This window comes from Rhinopithecus bieti, unplaced genomic scaffold (assembly GCF_001698545.2).
Source record: "Rhinopithecus bieti isolate Rb0 unplaced genomic scaffold, ASM169854v2 scaffold_6945, whole genome shotgun sequence".
NCBI lineage: Eukaryota > Metazoa > Chordata > Mammalia > Primates > Cercopithecidae > Rhinopithecus > Rhinopithecus bieti.
Window position 1 is genome coordinate 4,102,694 of NW_016805531.1, and position 22,740 is coordinate 4,125,433.

The window sequence follows — 22,740 nt, forward strand, 5'->3', positions numbered from 1 at the left end:
GGTGCGCGCGGGGTGCGCCATTGGCCTGTGTTGCTTCCCCCAGGAAAATTTATTTTTTTTTTTTTTTTTTTTTTTTTTTTTTTAAGATGGAGTCTCGTTCTGTTGCCCAGGCTGCAGTGCAGTGGCGCGATCTTGGCTTACTGCAACCTCTGCCTACTGGGTTCAAGCAATCCTCTTGCCTCAGCCTCCCAAGTAGCTGGGATTACAGGCATGAGCCATTACGCCTGGCTAATTTTTGTAGAGACGGGGCTTCCCCATGTTAGCCAGGGTGGTCTCGAACTCCTGACCAGCCTGAGTCAGGTAAGGTGATCTGCCCGCCTCAGCCTTCCAAAATGCTGGGATTACAGGCGTGAGCCACCATGCCCGGCCAGGAATTTAGATTTTAATCAGCCCAGCTCGGGCTTTTATGAGAAAAACAGAATATTTCATTATTAAATATTTTTTGTTGAAATTCTTTCTCCCTGTTCCTGATTGTGGATGTGTTCATCCTGACACCTCATCCTTCAGTGGCTGCCTTATGACCAGGCTTATAACACTGGATTTGCTGAATTTTGGGGGTTCCAGGGATGTTCTATATTGTTTAAGGTTAGTCAGCCTAGAAAGTAACCCAGAAAGCAGTTTGAGTTCAGTTTATAGGGAAAACTGTTTACACTTCCCGGTATACCAGAAGAAAGGTGTTAGAAGCTGGTGTTTTAATTTTCTCGCAGATCAAGAAAACAGCTTTTGGAAGTTGCCCAGAGTCATTCTAAAATCAGATTGGAACAGGATCAAAGACATTCTTGATCTCATTTTGTCATCTATTGAGCATTTATGCTCAGGAAGCTTCCAATGTTCTGCTGAGAAGTTAGAGAGTCCTCCCTCTATATCTGCAGGGAATTGGTTCCAGGACCCCTCTCAGACACCAAAATCCACGAATACTCAAGTCCCTGATATACGATGGTGTAGTATATGCAGGTTGCCTACATATGTCCTCCTGGTTATACTTTAAAAACCATCTCTAAATAACTTATAATACCTAATATAATATAAATGCTATATAAGTAATTGCTACACTGTTGTTTTTTATTTATGATTTTTTAATTTGTATTTATTTATTTGAGACAGAGTCTTGCTCGGTCACCCAGGCTAGAATACAGTGGTATGATTTTGGCTCACTGCAACCTCCGCCTCCTGGGTTCAAGCAATTCTCCCACCTGAACCCAGAGTAGCTGGGATTACAGGCGCACACCACCATGCCCCAGCTGATTTTTTGTCTTTTTAGTAGAGATAGGGTTTCATCATAGTGACCAGGTTGGTCTTGAACTCCTGACCTCAGGTGATCTGCCCACCTCGGCCTTCCAAAGTGCTGGGATTATAGGTGAGAGCCACCACACCTGGCCTATTTTTTATTGTTGTATTGTTTTTGTTTTTTCAAGTATTTTCAACCCACATGGTTGGTTGAATCTGCCCATGTGTAACCCACAGAGAGGGAGTGCTGACTTTAATTACAATTTAAAAAGACATCTTCACATCAGCTCAGCCTTGAACAAGCATGGTTGCTAAATTACCAGCCTACTAGAAACTTTCTGGAAAAGAAAGACTTCTAGCCCACAGCTAGATGTCTGAGTTAAGGGGTTCAGGCCAGGGTTTGTCAGCTGCAGGATGGCTGCCTTGTTCAATAAGATCAATAACCAACAAAGAAAATATATAGTAAGAATTCCGGTATGTTTTCTAGGTATTTTCCTATACTCAAAAGCAAAGGTCAGTGTGTTAGAATAATTTTAATTGAGTATTTTATACCTATAAATCAGGTTTTTTCCTTAATTATTCCCAATAGTCCTGGCTGCACTCAGCAATAGGAAACTTTCCAGTAACTCCTTAACATTTTTTTTTTTTTTTTTTTTTGAGACGGAGTCTCGCTCTGGAGCCCAGGCTGGAGTGCAGTGGCCGGATCTCAGCTCACTGCAAGCTCCGCCTCCCGGGTTCATGCCATTCTCCTGCCTCAGCCTCCCGAGTAGCTGGGACTACAGGCGCCTACCACCTCGCCCGGCTAGGTTTTGTATTTTTTAGTAGAGATGGGGTTTCACCGTGTTAGCCAGGATGGTCTCGATCTCCTGACCTCGTGATCCACCCGTCTCGGCCTCCCAAAGTGCTGGGATTACAGGCTTGAGCCACCGCGCCCGGCCACTCCTTAACATTTTATGACTACATACATTTCACGCAGTAGTCTCTCATCGTACACTCTACTTCTTTTGAAGCACTTCTTACCATTGTAATTAATTCACTGACAATTTGTCTGATGCCTGCCTTGTTCACTGGATGTTCCAGCACCCAGCTTAGCACCTTGTGAGTGGAGAATGGCCTACTAAGATGTTTACCAGATACTGTTAGGTGAGAAGATCAAGAGTTATGCAGTATCATTCCTTTCTGGTTCTAAAAATTATCTGTACATGCGTGAAGGACTGGAAGGTTAAACACTAAAGGATTTTTTTATGTTTTTGTATTTTCTAGTATTCTAAATTATTTTGTAATAAATGAAAATAAAAGTACATGTAACCTGTCTCTTTAAAAACTTTAAACTACTTGCAACTACAAAAGGAAAAATAGCAATATAGTGGAGAAACCAGACAATACTGCAAACAAATGATCAAAATTAACATCAATAATGTACAGATGTCATGTGTCTTCAGCTGTGATACTCTGAGAACACAATGCCCCTATGTATGCTCCATTGGTAATACATAACCTGAACCTACCATGACAAAACATCAACTACAAGTCCAGGAATGAACTGTTCAATAAAATAATTGGTCTATACTCTTCAAAAATGTCAGGGTCAAGAAAGATTGAGAAACTGTTTCAAGTTAAGAGGCTAAAGAGACATGGTGACTAAATGAAATGTGTGATCCTAGACTGGATCCTGTAATGGGGAAAATTATCACATAGGACGTTATTGTGACAATACATGAAATTCACTGGATGATAGATTAGAATACTGTGTCAGTATTAAATTTCCTGAATTTAGTCATATAATAACCTTATTTGTAACAAATACACACTCAAGTATTAAGGGGGGAAGGGGACATTATGTATATAATCTATTCTCAAACCACTCAAAAAAAACTGTGTGTGTGTATGTGTATATGTACAAGGGGTGGGGAAGACAGAGAAAGCAAACGTGGCAAAATGTTAAAAATCAGTGAATCTGGGTTTGAGCACATAAAAATTATTTGTACTATTTTTGCAACTTTTCTGTAAGTATGAAATTATTTCAGGGTTTAATAAACAAGCAATCACCCAAAACCAACCACCCCTTACAATAAAATCAATACACACATACTTTCTTCCTAAATTACAGTATTTTATTTAATATGCCTTTTAAAATAAATGAGCCTTAGCTTATCAGACACAAGGTTTTGTGTTTTCGGTTTTTTTTTGTTTTATTTATTTACTTACAGGAAATACAAACAAATTCTAAAAGTGTGAAGTTGCAAACGACAGGCAAGTTCGCATTTCAATTAACGTGAACAACTGAACAAGGGTGTAAGGTGATTTTTAAATACCTTCCAAGTTAGAAAATCCTCCTTTCTTAAATAAGTTTTCATATAAAGCCAAGTCCTTGCGACTTAACGATGGTTTTACAGTCTTAAGTGATTTTAGAAAGTGCTCTTGTTTCACTGTAGTTGTGTCTAGTCCATTTTCTTGCAGAGCCAGCAAAGCAGCCTATTAAGAGACAAGCAATAGAAAACAATTTCTTTTTGCTTTCTTTTTTGAGACAGATTTCGCTCTTGTTGCCCAGGCTGGAGTGCAGAGGCGCGATCTCGACTCACTGCAACCTCCACCTTCCGGTTTCAACCCATTCTCCTGCCTCAGCCTCCCGAATAGCTGGGATTACAGGCGTCTGCCACCACACCTGACTAATTTTTGTATTTTTAGTAGAGATGGGGGTTTCACCATGTCGGCCAGGTTGGTCTCGAACTCCTGACCTCGTGGTCCACCTGCTTCACCCTCCCAAAGTGTTGGAATTACAGGCGTTAGCCACAGCGCCTGGCCTCTTTTCTTTTTTTTAACAATATATGGTAATACTTTAAACTCTGAATGGAAAATCTCAGCCTCACTTCATAGGATTCTAATTTTCATATCACTAAAATATTATGCTAAAAGGTAAATAAGGTGATTAAAATCCACTTTGTATACCACAACCTCTTACATTAATGGGAAAAAAGAAAGCCTTACATGGGAAGAAAGAAAAAGCAAGTTGTATATTAATGTATATTTTATGAACCCACATGTCCTTTTAAAGATGAGAGAATATCTTCTTGATGGTGAAGTAGGGAAGAGTCTTCAGCCAGCACTTGTTATAAAGGAATAGATGAAACACACACCCTGTGACCCAGCCATTCTCCTTGTAGCTAAGCATGTTTACAAATAGACAGAAGTAGACATGGGAACTAAGAGGCATGTACAAGGCTGTTCACAGCAGCATAACTCATAATGGCAAAAAAGTAGAAACCCAGATACTCCAAAATAAAAGAATGGATAAACAAATATAGAATATTCGTGTACTAGAATATTATAAACTATGTTACACACAAAACCATGATGAATTTCTTTTTGGGTTAAAGCACGAGACAGAAAATAACATATGCCACATGCTTCCATTCATATAAAGTTCAAAAGCAGACAAAACTAATCCCCACTGTTGGAAGTGAGGACAGTGGTTCCCTTTTGTGTGTGTGTGTGTGTGTGTGTGTGTTTTTGTGGGGGGGACAGAGTCTTGCTCTATCACCCAGGCAGAAGTACAGTGACATAATCATGGCTCACTACAGCCTTGACCTCCAGGCTCAAGTGATCCTCCCACCTCAGCTTCCTGAGTAGCCGGGACAATTTAAAAAAAATTTTTTAGAGACATGGGCTCCCCATGTTGCCCAGGCTGGTCTCAACTCCTGAGCTCTGATGATCCTCCTGCCTTGGCCCCAACAAAGTGCTGGGATTACAGGCATGAGTCACTAAGCCCAGTTCTCTTTCAGAAGAAGGTAGGAGACAGAGGTTGGGAAAGGACCCAAAGGAAGATTCTGGGGTGTTGATAATGTTCTATTCCCTGACATAAGTAGTGATTATAAAAATGTGATCATTTAATTCAATGAACTGTACCCTTATGATCCATGCATTTTTCTTAATGTTATATTTAGTAAAAGTTTACGAAAAACTTTTTTCGTAAGCCTGTACCACACAGGCTTTTAGTAAATACTGCTGAGTGAATGAAGATTTGAAAAGATGAAGAAATGTTTTGAACCACAAATTTCTTCACTAATTAACTTACTTCTGTGCAGAGGTTTCTAAGATCAGCTCCAGAAAAAAAACAGGTTTCTGCTGCTAGGTTTTCTAAGGAGACATCAGGACCTATTGGCATGTTTTTTGTACAGACTTTTAAAATAGAAAGCCTGCCCTGGAACAAAATAAAAAACAGTATTTTAAATCTTACAACATTTATGTTTGATACAATGATTTATTAAAATATTTTTAGCTTGAGTTTTCTTTCACATTACCGAGAAAGTGTATACAGGGGTTAGAAAGACTAAGTCATCAATGGCCCGTATGACAATGGTAAAAATCATGACATCATAAAAAACTTATGAATCTCTCTCTTTTTTTTTTGAGATGGAGTCTTGCTCTGTAGTCCAGGCTGGAGTGCAGTGGCACGATCTTGGCTCACTACAACCTCTGCCTCCTGGGTTCAAGTGATTCTCCTGCCTTGGCCTCCCGAGTAGTTGCAATTACAAGTGCTTGCCACCACACCCAGCTCATTTTTGTATTTTTAGTACAGACGGCGTTTCATCATGTTGGCCAAGCTAGTCTCAAACTCCTGACCTCAGTTGATCTGCCCGCCTTGGCCTTCCAAAGTGTGGGATTACAGATGTGAGCCACCACGCCCAGCTGAATCTCTCTTTTGGGTACAAATAATACTATTAGACATGGCTTAAGAAGCAAATACATGAATTATCAGATATAACTTAAAGGTATAACAGATAATACATTTTATTTTTCTTTTTTTTTTTGAGACAGAGTCTCGCTCTGTCGCCCAGGCTGGAGTGCAGTGGCCGGATCTCAGCTCACTGCAAGCTCCGCCTCCCAGGTTTACGCCATTCTCCTGCCTCAGCCTCCTGAGTAGCTGGGACTACAGGTGCATGCCACCTCGCCTGGCTAGTTTTTTGTATTTTTTAGTAGAGACGGGGTTTCACCATATTAGGCAGGATGGTCTTGATCTCCTGACCTCGTGATCCGCCCGTCTCGGCCTCCCAAAGTGCTGGGATTACAGGCTTGAGCCACCGCGCCCGGCCTAAATTTTATTTTTCTATCCCTCCAAAACTTGATAAAAACTCAAGGAACAAAAAAATTCACCCTGTGCCTTTCGCCCTCCCTGTCAGTGGCTCTGGATGTTAACGACAAAAAATGTACTGGTTGACCATGATACACTGCATAATCTCTGTAATCTCAGGTTTCTGCATTGTACTTTAAGGACAACAAATTTACTGGTTGACCACGATACACAGCATAATCTCTGTGATTTCCACCTTCTGCACTGTACTATAAGGATGCTGACTCAATCTTCAAAGCTCTTTTAACACTTTACGATTCCTCCACTCTAGTTGCAAAATAATGCTGAGTTGACTCTGTATTTAGAGTCTGCCACAACACATACAATAACCACCTTACATTTAGGCTTATGTTTCTCTGTGAACAGGATCAGAGTATCCAACAAAGGCAGATCAAAATTATGATGCAATGAAAGGAAGGAAGGAACGAAGGGAAAGAAGGGAAGGAAGGAAGGAAGGCAAGGAAGAAGGTAGAACCCAGGGTGAGTAGAACACCATGGACACCTATATCCAGACTGGAATTCCATTCTGCTGAGCTCACACAGAGTAAATGTTTACAATGATTACCTTGTGATCTGGAGGTGGGATATAGATGATCTTATCTAATCTTCCAGGTCGTAACAAAGCAGTATCTAACACATCAGGTCTATTTGTTGCTGCAACAATCATGACACTTCGGTTAAAAACTTCTTGAAACTCTGAGGGCAAACACACAACAAAAAGTAATTTCAATCAGTTGTTAGTAAGTTTTTAAAAAATTATAAATCAGAAGGCTATTTAAATTGAAATAGGGATATCCTTTTCTTGGGACCAGAATGCTTACATCCCCTTTCCAGACCAGCTTCTTGATATCAAGATATCCCAGAAACAAATCATTAATCGAAGAAGTACTTTGTGTGCATGGCTAAGGGAGTACCTAAGAGACATTCTCCATATGAAAACTTATGAAAAGCCTTATCCCAAAGAGGAGAACACTCATCTGGTGACTTGAGTGCACCTGAGCCTCCAATGAAGGATTACACCTTAAACGGGCTACTTGAAAAGACAGATATGTATGACCAACAGGTGGAGGTATATGGTTACAGAAAAGTCTTGACTCTCATATCCCTAAAGAGTCAAAGATTTACTGGACTTTTTATTTGTCTGTGAAATGACAATCTAAGTTGCAGGTATGCAAATCCTGGATAAAGAAATGTCTGAAAGCAGACAGAGAAAGGCTTTACATATACTAAGCCTTCAAAATCATTTGTTGAGTAATCAGGCAACTCTCCAGTGACATAATCCCTCAAAGTACTAAGGTCCCTATGTTTGCAAGTATTTTAGCAGATGCTGGGTGAATACCTGTCAGATGCTATAGAAGGAATTCCTGTATTATGGAATGATTTGATTAGATAACCTCGTGGGTACCTCCTAATTCTAGTGTGACATGTTCCTAAGGAGTGTATGCAACAATCCCATGCAACAATTTTAAAAATAGGAAATGAGTGAGAACAAGAAAGGAATAAAAGAAAAGAAAACGTATCAGGGATAATTTAAGGATACCAAACTCTATCTGGAGAAGAGACTCAGAAAGAGAGGGAGGGGACTTCCAAAGGCCATTTTAATTCATTAAAACCAAAGAAACCCATTTCTCAAGAAAACTGGAAATTTTCCATTACTAAGACTATTGGAAATAATATCCTTTGTCATTCATTCATTCATTCATTCCTTCATTCATTCATAGATGGGGCCTTGCAATGTTGGCCAGGCTAGTCTCAAACTCCTGGTCTCAAGCAATCCTTCTGCCTTGGCCTTCCAAAGTGCTGGGACAACAGGGGTGTGCCACTGTGCCCAGCCTACATAAAAATTTTTAGAAAGAAATGAATACTGGTTTCTTAGGACATGGAAACAAGAATAAACTGCCTTCTCTATTAGCAATAAGAAAATTATATTTCTCATTCTTAGGAAAAATAAAATTTACATTCTTATATTTAAGATAACTTATTATAAAGATGTACCTCACCTTTTCTAGCCAAATCACAATTTTTATTAGCTCTAAAAGCCCTAACAAAGTCAAACTGAAATTATAATAAATCCTTCTACGAGATGAATTCAGCGTAAGTAAAGCTATAGCATATATGCATTCTATTTAATGTTGGCCTGGATTTTAGGTGCATTCTGGCTAATAAATACCTCTTCATTTTTCAGCTCCTTGTATTTACCATGTTGACTTGATTTACTTCCTCTTCTCTCTATTGCCTTAAGTCCAACACCATCTAATTCATTCAGGAGAACAGAAAGAACTCGTTCTTGAACATCACATCCTGTCTTGCTGGCTGAGCGAGCTCCCAAGATTGAATCAATTTCATCCAAAAACACAATTGCTGGAGTACTTGCTCTTGCTTGTCGAAATATCTTTTGTTAGGAAAAAAATATTAAAAAGCTGTATGTTATACATTAGTCATGTGAATGTATGCTTTCCACATAACTATTTACAGTTCTGTTTTTGAGACAGTCATGCTCTGTTGCTCAGTTTGGAGTATAGTGGTGCAATTTCAGCTCACCGCAACCTCTGCCTCCTAGGATCAAGCAATTCTTGTGCCTCAGTCTCCCGAGTAGCTGAGATTATAGGTGTGCGCCACCACACCCATCTAATTTTTTTGTATTTTTAGTAGAGATGGGGTTTCGCCATGTTGGCCAGGCTGGTCTCAAACTCCTGGCCTAAAGTGATTCACCCACCTTGGCCTCCCAAAGTGCTGGGATTACAAGCATGAGCCACCACACCTGGCCACTATTTATAATTTTTAAAATATATTAAAAAAGATTCTGAATTCTAGGAATTGGGGAACGAGTAAATAAAACAAGAAACAATGGAATATTATGTAAGAGTTAAAAACCGTATTTTCAAAGAATTGATACTATAGAATTTCAAAAGTGGTAATATTAAGTTTTAAAAAGCAGGATAAAGCTATAGATATATAAAACCTACTCTTGATTTTATTTAAAACAGAAAAAAAAGACAAAGGAAATTCACCAAAATGTTAACAGTAGGTAGGAGGATTATGAAGGATTTCATATTTACACTTTCCTATATTTTCTAAATTTTCAATAAACATGTATAATTTTTTTAACTGGAAAAAACACTAGTAATATTTTAAAAAATGTTTGTCCATAAGAAATGAAATAAAAATTCAAAAGTAAATTTAAACATATGGGGAAATAAACAAACCTGAGACAAGAATTTTTCTGAATCTCCAACAAATGGTGCAAACAGATCAGCTCCACTCACTGAAACAAAAGAGCAGTGGCAGCTTGTGGCCAGGGCCCTCACCAGAGTGGTTTTAGCACATCCAGGGGGCCCATAGAGGAGAACTCCCTTCGGTTGTATCAGGCCCATCCTAACAAATTCCCGAGGGAATTTCAGAGGCCACTCAATGCTCTGAAAGTACACAAAAAGAGAAGAGTTGTTTTAGTGTAATAATAAAATGTCAAATCATCCAGTAAATTCATTTGTTCATTTAACAATTCTCAGGCTCCTGTTATGAGCTGGAAACAGTCCATTCTCCACACTGCAGAGATCTTATAATTTGAGTCAGGTGACATCACTTCCTGTTTAAAATCCTTCAATGATTTACTATTAGAACGAGAATAAAATCCAAATTCAAACTCCTTACTCACCACAGCTGACAAGGCCTTATATAATCTGACTAGCTCCTAAACACTTAGTTTGTTCCCATCTCAGAGCCTTTCCTTGCCTTCCTCGCTTTCCTCGCTGCCTGAACGTTCCCCTGAGATCTTCATGTGGCTATCCCTCATCACTCAGGTCTCAGCACAGATGTCAGTTCCTTGGAGAGGTCTTTCCTGACCACCTGGTTAAAGCGTAACCCCCCCTCCTCCTACTCATTCTCTATGCTACTGCCCATCCTTTACTTTTAAAGCACTTATTCACTATTATTATTTTTCCACGTTGGGTTTGTCATTCTACTCTGCTAGAACATAAGCAAAGCTCACCTTAAAATCCCCAGCACCTAGAATGACACCGACCCAAAGGAGGCACTCAGTAGTAGTAAACTGAATAGTGAATGAGTCCTCATTACCTTTAAGGTAAATGGTTTTTAGCCATTTTAATCATTATTTTACAGATGCAAAAACTCAGGCTTAAACCAAGTTAAGTAATGGCGTTGAAGTGGAGATAGGAGCCAGATCACAACAGGCCTTGAAAGCTTTAGTCTGCACTGAGGAAGCAGTATGAAGAATGGACTGGAAGGAAATGAAACTAGAGGCAGGGAGACGTTAGAAGTTTCTTGCAATGATTCAGTCTACAAAAATAAGGCTGGAGTGTCACAAGTAGTGAAGATGGTGTGGAAGGGATGGATATTTGAAACATACAACAGAATTGTACTTTACATAAGACAAAGTTCTAATGCTATGCCTTTAGAAGACAGATTTCTGACTTAGGGGATGGGGTGGCTAGCTGTATTAACTGAGGTAGGGGATCCAAGTGTGGGGGCAGAGCTGACTAGCTGAACTTTGGACATGCTGAGTTTGACATCTCTGGGGTTATCCAGTAGGCAGGCAGTGAAGTAGTTCTGATGATCAGAAGAAACGTCTACTCTAGATATACAGATTTCTGAATCAACAGTTTTCAGGGGTCAGTTGATGCTGCGGACATCAAGATCATCATAAAATCACCCACAGCTCCAACAAGAGGACTCCGGGAGCCTCTTGAGCACTAACATTTAAGGCAGGGGAGAGGGGTGCCCAGAAAGGCAGAAAAGCTTAATGTCTCAAAGCAAAGGAAACAGAGTGCTTCCAAGAGGAAGGTGTGGCTAATTTCTCTCATGCATCTTGTAAAGATTAAATAAGACAATGCATAAAAAATATTGGCACCTATATAAATGCTCTTATCCATGGACTCAAAAATTCTAGGGTTCACTGGAGATAGAGCTCCTGGCTAAGATGAAAAAATTATAATTATTACTTATATATCAGTCTGTTATGTGTGTGGTTAGAGAAACCTAGTTCATTAGGGCAGGATCACATGTAGGCGAATTGGCAAAATCAATTTCTGAAACTGTAATGCAGGTGAGAGGATCTGAAGAGTTGTGAAATCCACTATCAGGTAGCCATCTTGTTCATTTCAATTTTGTGCTTTTACCAGTCCCTGTACTGCATCCATTTAATGTCTTTTAGATCAGATATCCAGGCAAACTAAGGCCTTCCACCTATATTTGGTACAGCCCAAACTAAGAATTTTTACATTTTTAAATGCTTGAAAAAAAAATCAAAAGAATATTTTCTGACATGTGAGAATTATATAATTTCAGTGTCCATAATTTTATCAGAATACAATTACTCATTTACATATGGTTTACAGCTGCTTTGATGCTACAATGGCAGAGGTGAGTGGTTGTGAAGTTTAAAACATTTACTGTGTGGCTCTCTCTATAGAAAATTTGCTGACCCGTTTTAGATTACAAATTGATTTTTCTTTTTTTTTTTTTGAGATGGAGTCTTACTCTGTCCCAGGCTGGAGTGCAGTGGTGCGATCTCAGCTCACTGCAACCTCTGCCTCTTGGGTTCAAGCGATTCTCTTGCCTCAGCCTCCCGAGTAGCTGGGATTACAGGATTGCGTCACCACACCAGGCTGATTTTTGTATTTTTAGTAGAGACAGGGTTTCATCATGTTGGCCAGGCTGGTCTTGAACTCCTGACCTCGTGATCCTCCCACCTCAGCCTCCCAAAGTGCTGGGATTACAGGTGTGAGCCACCGCGCCTGGCCTATACGTTGTTTTTGTTTTTTTGAGATGGAGTTTCATTTCTGTTGCCCAAGTTGGAGTGCAGTGGCGTGATCTTGGCTCACTGCAACCTACACCTCCCGGGTTCAAGCGATTCTCCTGCCTCAGCCTCCCGAGTAGCTGGGATTAGAGACACGCGCCACCATGCCCAGCTAATTTTTTGCATTTTTAGTAGAAACGGGGTTTCTCCATGTTAGCCAGGCCGGTTTCTAACTCCTGACCTCAGGTGATCTGCCTGCCTCAGCCTCTCAAAGTGCTGGGATTACAGGCGTGAGCCACTGTGCCCAGCCAAAATTGTTTTTTATATTTTTTTGAAGACACAGGATCTCACTCTGTTGCCCAAGCTGCAGTGCAGTGGTGCAATCATAGCTCACTGCGGCCTCCATCTCCTGGGGTCAAGGCTCAAGTGATCCTCCTGAGTAGCTAGGACCACAAGCAGGTGCCACCACACCTGGCTAATTAAAAAAATTTTTTTGTAGGCCAGGCATGGTGGCTCATGCCTATAATCCCAGCACTTTAGAAGGCCGAGTTGGAGGACTGTTTAAGCCCAGGAGTTCAAGGCCAACTTAAGTAACACAGTGGGACCCTATCTCTACAAAAAATTAAAAAATTAGCCAGGTGTGGTGGTACGCACCTGCAGTCCCAGCTACTTGGGGGGTTGAGGCAGACGGACTGATTGAGCCCAGGAGTTCAAGGGTACAGTGAGCTGTGTTTGTGACACCATACTTAGCATGGGTGACAGAGCAACCGTGTCTCAAAAACATTTTTTTTTGTAGAGACAGGGAGTCTTACTATGTTGCTCAGTCTGGTCTTGAATTCTTGGCCTCAAGAGATCCTCCTGTCTCCGCCTTCTGAAGTTGTAAGACTATAGGTTACACACTTTTTTCCCCCCCAGACAGGGTCTTTCTCTGTCGCCCAGGCTGAAGTACAGTGGTGGGATCTCGGCTCACTGCAACCTCTGCCTCCCAGGTTCAAGTGATTCTCCTGCTTCAGCTCCCGAGTAGCTGGGATTATGGGCACCTGCCAGCATGCCCAGCTAATTTTTGTATTTTTAGTAGAGACGAAGTTTCACCATGTTGGCCAGGCTGGTCTTCAACTCCTGACCTCAGGTGATCCACCCGCCTCAGCCTCCCAAAATGCTGGGATTACAGGTATGAGTCACCGTGCCCAGCCTTAGGTTATGAACTTTTTTTTTTTAAATAGAGACAAGGGCTTGCTATGTTGCCCAGGCTGGTTTTGAACTCCTGAACTCAAGCAATCCTCCTCCCTTGGCCTCCCAAAGTGCTGGGATTATTGACATGAGCCACCACACCCAGCCTTAGTTATAAACTCTTTAAAGCAAAAACAAAAAAAGAGAGGGTCGAGGTGGGAAATTATAAAAACCAATTTAGACATCCATAGAAGTCCAATTAAATAAGGACCGAAAAGCAATCATTGGATTTAGATGTTAGGATCACATTAGTGACAGGAGAAAGAGTAGTTTCAGTGCAGTATGTTGTCATCATAAATGCACAGAATGTTAATCTGTAATATCCTACTGGATTAAGTAGATTATCTGTCTTACCTGTTTTAACTTCAGTTTTACATCTTCAAGGCCACCAATCTGCTCCCAGTCAACAGGTTTGATATCCATCAATCCAATGACGCTTCGAAATGATGAGGGTTGAATATTTTTAAAAGCTTCAAGGAAGTCTGTTTCATCAATCACAGGATTGTCCTGGTTCTGAACAAATACACCCAAAAAAGCAAAATTAAACCAAAAATTAGGTTGGTCTTTTTTTATGGCACAATTCGTTTTTTAAATCTTCTTTTGGATTTGTAATTTTGTTATCATTATAAAAACAATTTATATAAATAGTACAAAGAATAAATGTCTCCCTGCCAATTCCCGCCAGTTAATTCTTCCCTGAAAGATGTCAACAGTTTCTTGTGATTCTTCCAGTATGTTATGATAATAAGCATACAAATGTCCTTTTAAATAGATACACAAATGGAACCATACTACAGCGACCTGTGCTTTTCTTCTTTCACCTTTTCATGTCAACCACTATAGTTCTTTTCATGTCAACTAATACACATCTTTTCATGTCAACCAATACAGTTCTACGTCATTCTTTTTGAGAATTCCATAATACACTACTGAATTTACCCCAGCTACACCTTTCTGACAAACATTAGGTCATCCCCAGTCTTTTGATATTAAAAACAAAGCTGCAACTGAAAAAGTCTCTGTGCTCGTGTTCAAGTATTTGTTTGAGACAGGGTCTCACTCTGTTGCCCAGGCTGGAATGCAGTGACATTATCATAGCTCACTGCAGTCTCCCAGGCTCAAGTAATCCTTGCAACTCACCCTCTGGAGTAGCTAGAACTACAGGTGTGTGCGACCAAGCCTGGCTAATTAAATTTTTTTTTCTTTTTTGAGACGGAGTCTCGCTCTGTTGCCCAGGCTGGAGTGTAGTGGCGCAATCTCGGCTCACTGCAAGCTCTGCCTCCTGGGTTCACGCCATTCTCCTGCCTCAGCCTCCTGAGTAGCTGGGACTACAGGCGCCCACCACCACGCCCGGCTAATTTTTTGTATTTTTAGTAGAGATGGGGTTTTAAAGTGTTAGCCAGAATGGTCTCGATCTCCTGACCTCGTGATCCGCCTGCCTCAGCCTCCCAAAGTGCTGTATTACAGGCGTGAACCACCATGCCTGGCCAAAAAATAATTTTTTTTTTTGGTACAGATGGGGTCTCCCAATGCTGCCCAGGCTGGTCTGGAACTCGTGGGCTCAAGCAATCCTTCCACCTCAGCCTCCCAAAGTGCTGGGATTACAGGCATGAGCCACCATGTTCAAACTCATGTTCAAGTATTTTATGTAATAATTTCCTCAAAGTAGAATTACTGGGTTTACAAGTACACACATACACATTGACAGCTATTACCAAATTGTCCTCTAAGGAAGCTGTATCAATTTACTCTCCTTCAATAACATGAAGCTGTGTTCTCTCCACACCTCTCCAATACTGGACATTAACAAACTCTCTTTTTTTTTTTTTCGCAGAGTCTCGTTCTGTCACTCAGGCTGGAGTGCAGTGCTGTGATCTTGGCTCCCTGCAGCCTCCGCCTCCTGGGTTCAAGTGATTCTCATGCCTCAGCCTACCAAGCAGCTGGGATTTACAGGCATGCGCCACCACACCTGGCTAATTTTTGTATTTTTAGTACAGATGGGGTTTCCCCATGTTGGCCAGGCTGGTCTCGAACTCCTGACCTCAAGTGACCCACCTATCTCGGCCTCCCAAAGTACCGGGATTACAGACGTGAGCCACTGTGCCTGGTCCATTACCAAACTCTTAAATGTCTGCCAATACGACAGAATAACCAGTACTCATTCATTACTGTGTTAACTAAATTTCTTCAATTCAGAATGAGGTAAAGGGAATATTGGAATTAGAAAAATTGCCTTTTTTGCAATCATGATATTAAAGGCTGTTATGAGCAAGAATTGGATGCTACATTGAGGGGAGTTTATTCTTTTTTTTTTGAGACGGAGTCTCGCTCTGTTGCCCAGGCTGGAGTGCAGTGGCCGGATCTCAGCTCACTGCAAGCTCCGCCTCCCGGGTTTACGCCATTCTCCTGCCTCAGCCTCCCGAGTAGCTGGGACTACAGGCGCCCGCCACCTCACCCGGCTAGTTTTTTGTATTTTTTAGTAGAGACGGGGTTTCACCGTGTCAGCCAGGATGGTCTTGATCTCCTGACCTCGTGATCCGCCCGTCTGGGCCTCCCAAAGTGCTAGGATTACAGGCTTGAGCCACCGTGTCCGGCCTGGGAGTTTATTCTTTTATGAGACAGGGTCTTGCTCTGCTGCCCAGGCTGGAGTGCAGTGGCATTGAGGCAACAGCTCACTGAGCCTCGAACACCTGGGTTCAAGTGATCCTCCTGTCTCAGCCTTGAGCAGCTGGGACTATAGGCATAAGCCACTGCGCCCAGCCTGAAAGTTTGATGAGGAGCAGGATATCTCCAAGTGTCTCCCCATAGATTTCTCATTAGTGGCAAAGGGAAAAAATAGCAGTTACACAGTGGAGAAAATGCACACCACCTGAACTAGTTGACAAAAATTAGCATTACCAATGAGGAACCAATGAACACCCTGTGCCTCTACATGTGAGGCTCTAAGGACGCAATACTACACATGACCATACTGTGGTGACATACAGGAACACTGCTGTTCTTAGGAAATAGACATTAAAATGTTAAGGGATAAAATGTTATGATATATGCAACCCATTCTCTCAAATGGTCCAAAATAAATAAATACTATGGGCATATAAATACATATATACAGAGATGAGACAGAGAAAGAGAAGAGGAGGAGAGAGCGCAAGAAAGAGAGCAAAAGAGAATGATAAAGCTTATTTGGCAAATGTTTAAAATTGGTGAATTTGGATAAAGGGTTTAGTGGAAGTTCTTTGTAACTATCTTGCAACTTTCCTATATGTTTTAAATTATTTCAAAATAAAGACAATAATTTTAAAAGAAATCAAGGTTGAAGATTTTTCGTGTTTATTGACATTCCTTTTATTGTCAACTACTTGTTCATATCCTATTACCCATTTTCTCTTGGACTGTTGGTCTATTCTCGCTGATTTGTAAAAGTTCTTTCCAAATCACGGAAATTGCACTGAAAGTATTTTTCCTACTCTGACTTTATAGTATTGTTTTGCCACCCCCAAATGGTCAAATCAGCAAATAATTTCCTTTAGGGTTTATGTTATGCCTAGAAAAGTCGTCTTCACTCTCGGGTTATATTTTGGAGACTCTTTACACTCTCCTTGATCATTCTAGTGAAACACATTTTTGTTAGTTAAAAGGTCCTCAAAATTTTATTAAAAATGTCTGTACTGTATTTATTAAAGTATTTGCCCTCTTATATCTAATTCTAAACATCTAGTTGGCCACAAATTCCCATTTTCAAAAACAACCAGTCTTGTCTTATTTGTGAACTGATGTGAAGTGAATCTGTATGTATAGAGCTATTCCGTATAGTATTCTCCCAAAAGTGTTAACAATTGTCATCTCTGGAAAGTGACATTTCAGGTAGGCAGTTCTTTATAATTTTCTATCTTCATTTCTCATGAATAACGCTATCACATACTTAAAAAAATAGCCTTTTTAACTGGCTGACAGTATCAGATGTTAGGTGTCTGATGTCCAAATACTAACTAATCTTTAGGTAACACCAACTAGTATTTGAAAATCTCATTTATAGTTCCAGATCATGTGTGTACACATTATTTTACTTGATTCTTTGGGCAAATACATTCTTTCCCCTCTGTGTATGTGTGAGTGTTAAACTACATTTCTAATCCTTTAATAGGAATACTTCACAAAAAGTTTAACAAACTGTAAGGTATCCCTTATCTGCCCTGGCATAGGTAGAGGTAGTGGAAGCCCCTCAGCTGGTGGGGGAAAGAATAAAAGATGGAGCCAGTACCTTCCCAGTTGTCTCTGTCCCTTCATCCTTTTTGCCTTTCTTCCTTCCACTTCCCCTTGGTTGTTTCTGAACTCAGCCATCAACTGTGGTAACTACACCTGAGCAGGCCCCTCCTGAAGTAGCAGTGGGCTCCACCCTGGGACGACAGCAGCTGACTGGGCCACCTAAGTCAGAGGTGCTTACGGTCAAACCTGGAACTTCAAAGCAGAGGAAATCCTAAATGTAAATCTCCCTTCCATCTCCTGCTTACTCTTATTGTCTCCCTCAAAAGACATGTATTCTCACACCTTTACACATAGAACTTTAAAACTTCAAGCAGTTTTGGTCTAAACCTACAAGATGAAGACTTAAAAGATCACTAGAAGATCACATAACTCCTCCCCACCTTCGGTGTAACTGTAGAAATAAAGGAAAGGAAGTGAGGCAAGGTATAAATTATTTAGGTAAAAAGGCTTTTCAAAATTTAGGATAACAAATCATTCTTTCGCATTTTAAGATGAAAAGACAATTCTGATGTTACAAATGAGATTGAAAACTCTGTTTCAGAATCCTTAGCCTGCTGAAATCAGTTTTTTCCTGAACGGGTTTAAGGATTCAGGACTATTTATTATATACAAAATACTGGATTTTCCAAACAACAATGTTGAAAAGTATTATATTTAATCTACTATCTTAAATATTGTTAGGAAAGGTAGTCATGAATTACAGACCTGCAGGTCAAGGACAAATTTAAATACAATTCCAAGTGCCCAATCTTCTCCTAGGTTAGAAAAGTTTATGTCTCCCACTAGATAACTTATTAACACTACAGGGAAAAACAGTATCTTGACAATGGAGAAATCTCACAGACACCACCTTATCCAAGAAATCAAAGTTAACTTCACCAGTGATAGAACAGAAACATATCATGTGCTGCCTAACAGATGCAAAGAGAAACACACAGGATCATTTCTATTATATTCCTGCCCAAAATGCAAAAACTGAATTGAATCATGAAGAAACATTAGTCAAACTCAAACTGAGGAATATTCTACAGAATAACTGACTCTTAAAAAGTTATGGTCATAGAAGAAAGCCTGAAGTATGATTCTAGATTAAGGCCTATTTAAGTACAAGTACTGTGTCTGTGTTAATTTTCTCAGCTTGATCATTTGTTTGACTTTGTACAAAGTCCTTGTTTTTCAGAAAGATACACTTACGTTTTCAAGGGTAAAGGGGCATCACGGATGTAGCATATCCTCAAATATTTCATTATATACATGTATATATAAAAGAAAATACACATGAAGAGAGAAGAAAATACACAAGAGACAATGATAAAGCAAATGTGGCAAATGTTACATTTGGAGAATCTGGGAGAAGGGTATATGGAAAATCTTTGTACTGTTTTTGTAACTTCTAAGTCTGAATTTGCCTCAAAATAAAAAAATTCAAATAAAAAAAACTCTTTGATTCTTCTGGGGATACATTATTTCTTGGCTGCTCTGGGCTTCAGTACAAGGGAGTTACTGTAAGAGTAGAGAACACATTTACTCAGTAGACCCAGAGGACTCAGCCCTTTATCCCCACCCTCAATCATATACTATTTATATAGAGTTGAGATGTAAAATGTATAAGCAACAGCTGTGGAAGCTATCAAATGTTCTAAGGAAATGTACTCACCATTTTTTTTAACCCCCAAATTAATCTGTTACAATAACAGATTAACACAGATGGTCATAAATTAACGCTTCTTACCTTCTCACTATGAAGGAGAGCATGCATGGCAGCCTCCCTACAGAGTGCTGTCAGGTCGGCACCAACATAGCCAACTGTCATTTCTGCAAGAAGGCCCAAATCAACATGACTGGAGATGGGCATCTTTGAGGTAATCGCTTGCAGAATTTCCTTTCTTTGTTTAAGTGTGGGAGTCCCAATGACCACCTATATGCAAAGCAAAACAACAAAAAAAGAAGTTTATAGTTTAAAATATATTCTTTTTAAAGTTATCTCATGGATGGAGGTAGACAACAGAATGAATAGCAACCAAAGACTGGGAAGGGTTGGGGGGTGAGGGGATGAAGAGAGGTTGGCTCATGGGTAGAAACATACAGTTAGATAGAAGGACTAAGTGTAATGTTTGATAGCAGAGTAGGTTGAACATAGTTAACAATAATTTCTTGTATATTTCAAAATTGCTACTGGAGAGAATTTGAAATATTCCCAACACTCAGGTAAGAAATGATAAACGTTTGAGGTGATGGATATCCTAAACACCCTGATTTGATAATTACAAACTGTATGCAGGTACCAAAATATCACATGTACCCCAAAACATGCACAATTATGTATCAATAAAAATAGATCCATTTAAGAAGTTACTTCCAAAAAAATTTATATGTGTGTGTGTGTATATATATATATATACTATGAATTCATTTTTGAGACACAGTTTCACTCTGTTGCCCAGGCTGGAGGGCAATGGGCACCATCGGCTCACTGAAACCTCCACCTCCTGGTTCAAGTGATTCTTGAACCAGGCGCCTCAGCCTCCCGAGTAGCTGGAACTACAGGCACGCGCCACCATGCCCAGCTTATTTTTGCATTTTTAGTAGAGACGGGGTTTCAGCATCTTGGCCAGGCTGGTCTCGACCTCCTGACCTCAGGTGATCCACCCACCTCAGCCTCCCAAAGTGCTGAGATTGCAGGCGTGAGCCACCAAGCCCTGCCAAAATAATAATGTATGTTTTCTATGCTGATAAACATGTACGACAATTTAGTGAACCATTTTGGAACTAGTACTGTGCACTTTACGTACAGCTTAGATTCTGAATATATGAAAATCCTAATACTCCAGGAGTAACACTGGCTAGAAAGTTGCACAATGAAAATTCTATGTCATTTAACAAGTTTTTGTTATTTTTAACAACACACAAAGTTCTAGAAGCCAGGTATAGATAGCTAGGTCCCTGCTCTTAAGGACACAAAGGTACTAGATAGTGCAAGGAAGAAATCCACTCAAGTCTTGAACTAACTAAAAGAGTGTAATTATCATTTCTCTTTTGAATCCTATCACAAAATACAAATATCAGTCACTAAATTTCAAACTATTCTTTAGCATTCAAGTCAATTTAGGACCAAAGCTTATAAAATAGGACGGCTCTGAATATTCAACTTCCCTGACAACTCAGGGAGCAGTTGTGGGTATTTCCTCAATTGTGGGATAGGGTGCTGGTGTTATGACAAGGAATGAATAAATCCAGAAGAGTTAATGCCTACTTCCATTTAGTTCTTCCCCGCCTTCTCCCTTTTTATTTCAACACACTTACTTCTTGAGGTTATCCTTCTTTAAATTCTCATTCCAAAACATGAGTTTAACATGCGTGTAGGTGACCAAAATTCTCTTAAGAATTAACATTACTGATTATAGGACCTGCACAAAATTAATCCGTAATGGCCACCCCGCTTCCCAAAACAATTAGACTCTGGGGAAATACAGATCCTGACTCACAGGTCCTGACAATCTGACTCTGGGGAAACACGGGTCCTGACTCACAGATCATATATGGGCAATTGCAAAGAGCCCCACTCCAACCTCACCGATGCTCAAACCCAAGAGACAAACGCCTCCGGGGCAGCCAACTGGCGCCAGAAAAGGCCGAGGTTCCACCGACAGTGGGCCAACCCGCCAAGCCTATTCACCTCTCGGTCAAATCTCCCGGGTCTACGCAGCGCTGGATCTAGAGCGTCCGGCCGGTTGGTGGCTCCCACAACCACGACCTCGCGGTCCCCACTTGCGCCGTCCAGCAGCGTCAACATCTGGGCCACTACGCGGCTCTCGGGTGCTCGACCGCCCCGCCGGGGACACAAAGCATCCACCTCGTCCAGGAAGAGGAGGCTGGACCCGCGGCTGGCCAGCTCCCGGGCGCGCTGGAAGACCAGCCGCACGTTCTCCTCGGTCTCCCCAGGCCGGGAACCCTGGAGCGCGGGGGCGCTGACTGCCAGCAGCTCCGCACCCGCCTCGCGCGCCACGGCCCGCACCAGCTGGGTCTTGCCCACTCCGGGGGGCCCCGCCAGGAGCACCCCGCGGGGCACCGCTAAGCCCAGCGAGGCCAGGGCGCGCGGGTAGCGGAGCGGAAGGTGGAGGAGCTCCCGCAGCGAGTCGGCCGCCTCCGAAAGACCTCCCAGGGGCACCTCGGGCTGCGGCTGGGCTTCCGACGGAGGCTCCCCGCCAAGGCCGACGCGAGTGTGAGGGGTGACGAGCCCAGCGGGATCGGGACTGGGCGTTCCGCCGACGATGTGCAAGGCAGCCACCGGGCCAGGAGCGCCCGGCGGAGCGACCACCACGTGGTCCAGGGAGACAGGTCGGTTTCTCAGCAGCTCCTGCACCGCCTCCAGCACCTCGGCTGTATTCGGGGCACCAGGTGCGCCCGCCAGCTCTCGCAACACCGGCCACACGGAGACGCGCCGCAGGGGCGGACAGGGCACTAGGAGGAGGTGGCTCAGGCTGAGACTCCTCCGGGATTTCGGCGCCCCGACCGCCGCCCCGGGACTCGCGCACAGCGGGTCCAGCTGCACAAAGCCGTTTGCTCCGTCCCGCCGAGGCCAGACAGTGCAGAGGCAGGAGCCGCCGTCGGGTAGCGAGATCTTCACTGCCGAGCCCAAGCGCGCGCCCAGGGCGTGGAGGGCGGCCGGGCCCAGCCGGCAGCGCTGGGTGCCCCGGTCTCTAGCGTCTAGGGGTAGCAGCTTTAAGAGAGGCCCTTCAGGGAAGGGATCCGAGTCCAGAGCCATCGCACACAGATCAACCAGGAGAAAGAAAAGCAGGGCAGGAAATCCACCCGGCCCATAAGAGCGGAACACCGAACTCGCAGGCCGGAAGCAGATGGCGCGCATGCGCTAGGGAAGACTGCGTTGCCAGGCGCTGAGTGAAGGCCGAAAGGGCCAATGGGAACATTAGACAACGCATTTATCCCTGGAAAGAGCGTTGGTGTCCGCTTTTGTGAAATCGAGTTGCCCACCCAAGAGCTTTGCCGAGATGGTCTTCATTACAGGTGTCTGGGAGGCGGCCTAAGCTAACTTCACTAGGTCATTAAGCATGTACTTTGGTGGTTACATATATTTTGGAAGCTACCGGCGTTACATTCTCTTTTCCTG

At 42.0% G+C, this 22,740-nt stretch overlaps 1 protein-coding gene and 1 long non-coding RNA gene across 4 annotated transcripts in view; one reads left to right on the forward strand and one right to left on the reverse strand.

Moving 5' to 3' along the window:
• The window catches only part of LOC108530125 (uncharacterized), a 13,041-nt gene extending 4,406 nt beyond the window's left edge, over nucleotides 1–8,635 (forward strand). Inside the window, exons 2-3 of the long non-coding RNA XR_001885764.1 lie at nucleotides 6,725–6,838; nucleotides 8,544–8,635. This is a non-coding gene — a long non-coding RNA (uncharacterized LOC108530125). The remainder of the gene's footprint in view (nucleotides 1–6,724; nucleotides 6,839–8,543) is intronic.
• Nucleotides 3,324–22,480, reverse strand: AFG2B (AAA ATPase AFG2B). 3 transcript variants are annotated; one of them, XM_017872821.1, is made up of 8 exons: nucleotides 21,289–22,480; nucleotides 19,345–19,530; nucleotides 13,698–13,856; nucleotides 9,565–9,774; nucleotides 8,558–8,750; nucleotides 6,924–7,054; nucleotides 5,303–5,428; nucleotides 3,324–3,702 (listed from the first exon to the last, which is right to left on the reverse strand). In XM_017872821.1, the coding sequence occupies exons 1-8, from the start codon at nucleotides 22,477–22,479 to the stop codon at nucleotides 3,535–3,537; spliced, it is 2,364 nt and encodes a 787-aa protein (XP_017728310.1). In that variant the 5' UTR covers nucleotide 22,480; the 3' UTR covers nucleotides 3,324–3,534. The 3 variants fall into 3 exon arrangements, 2 of the variants coding, with proteins under 2 accessions (XP_017728310.1, XP_017728311.1); XR_001885763.1 differs by having other exon boundaries at nucleotides 3,332–3,702; nucleotides 8,529–8,750; XM_017872822.1 differs by lacking the exon at nucleotides 19,345–19,530.
• Between the last annotated feature and the right edge of the window lie 260 nt (nucleotides 22,481–22,740).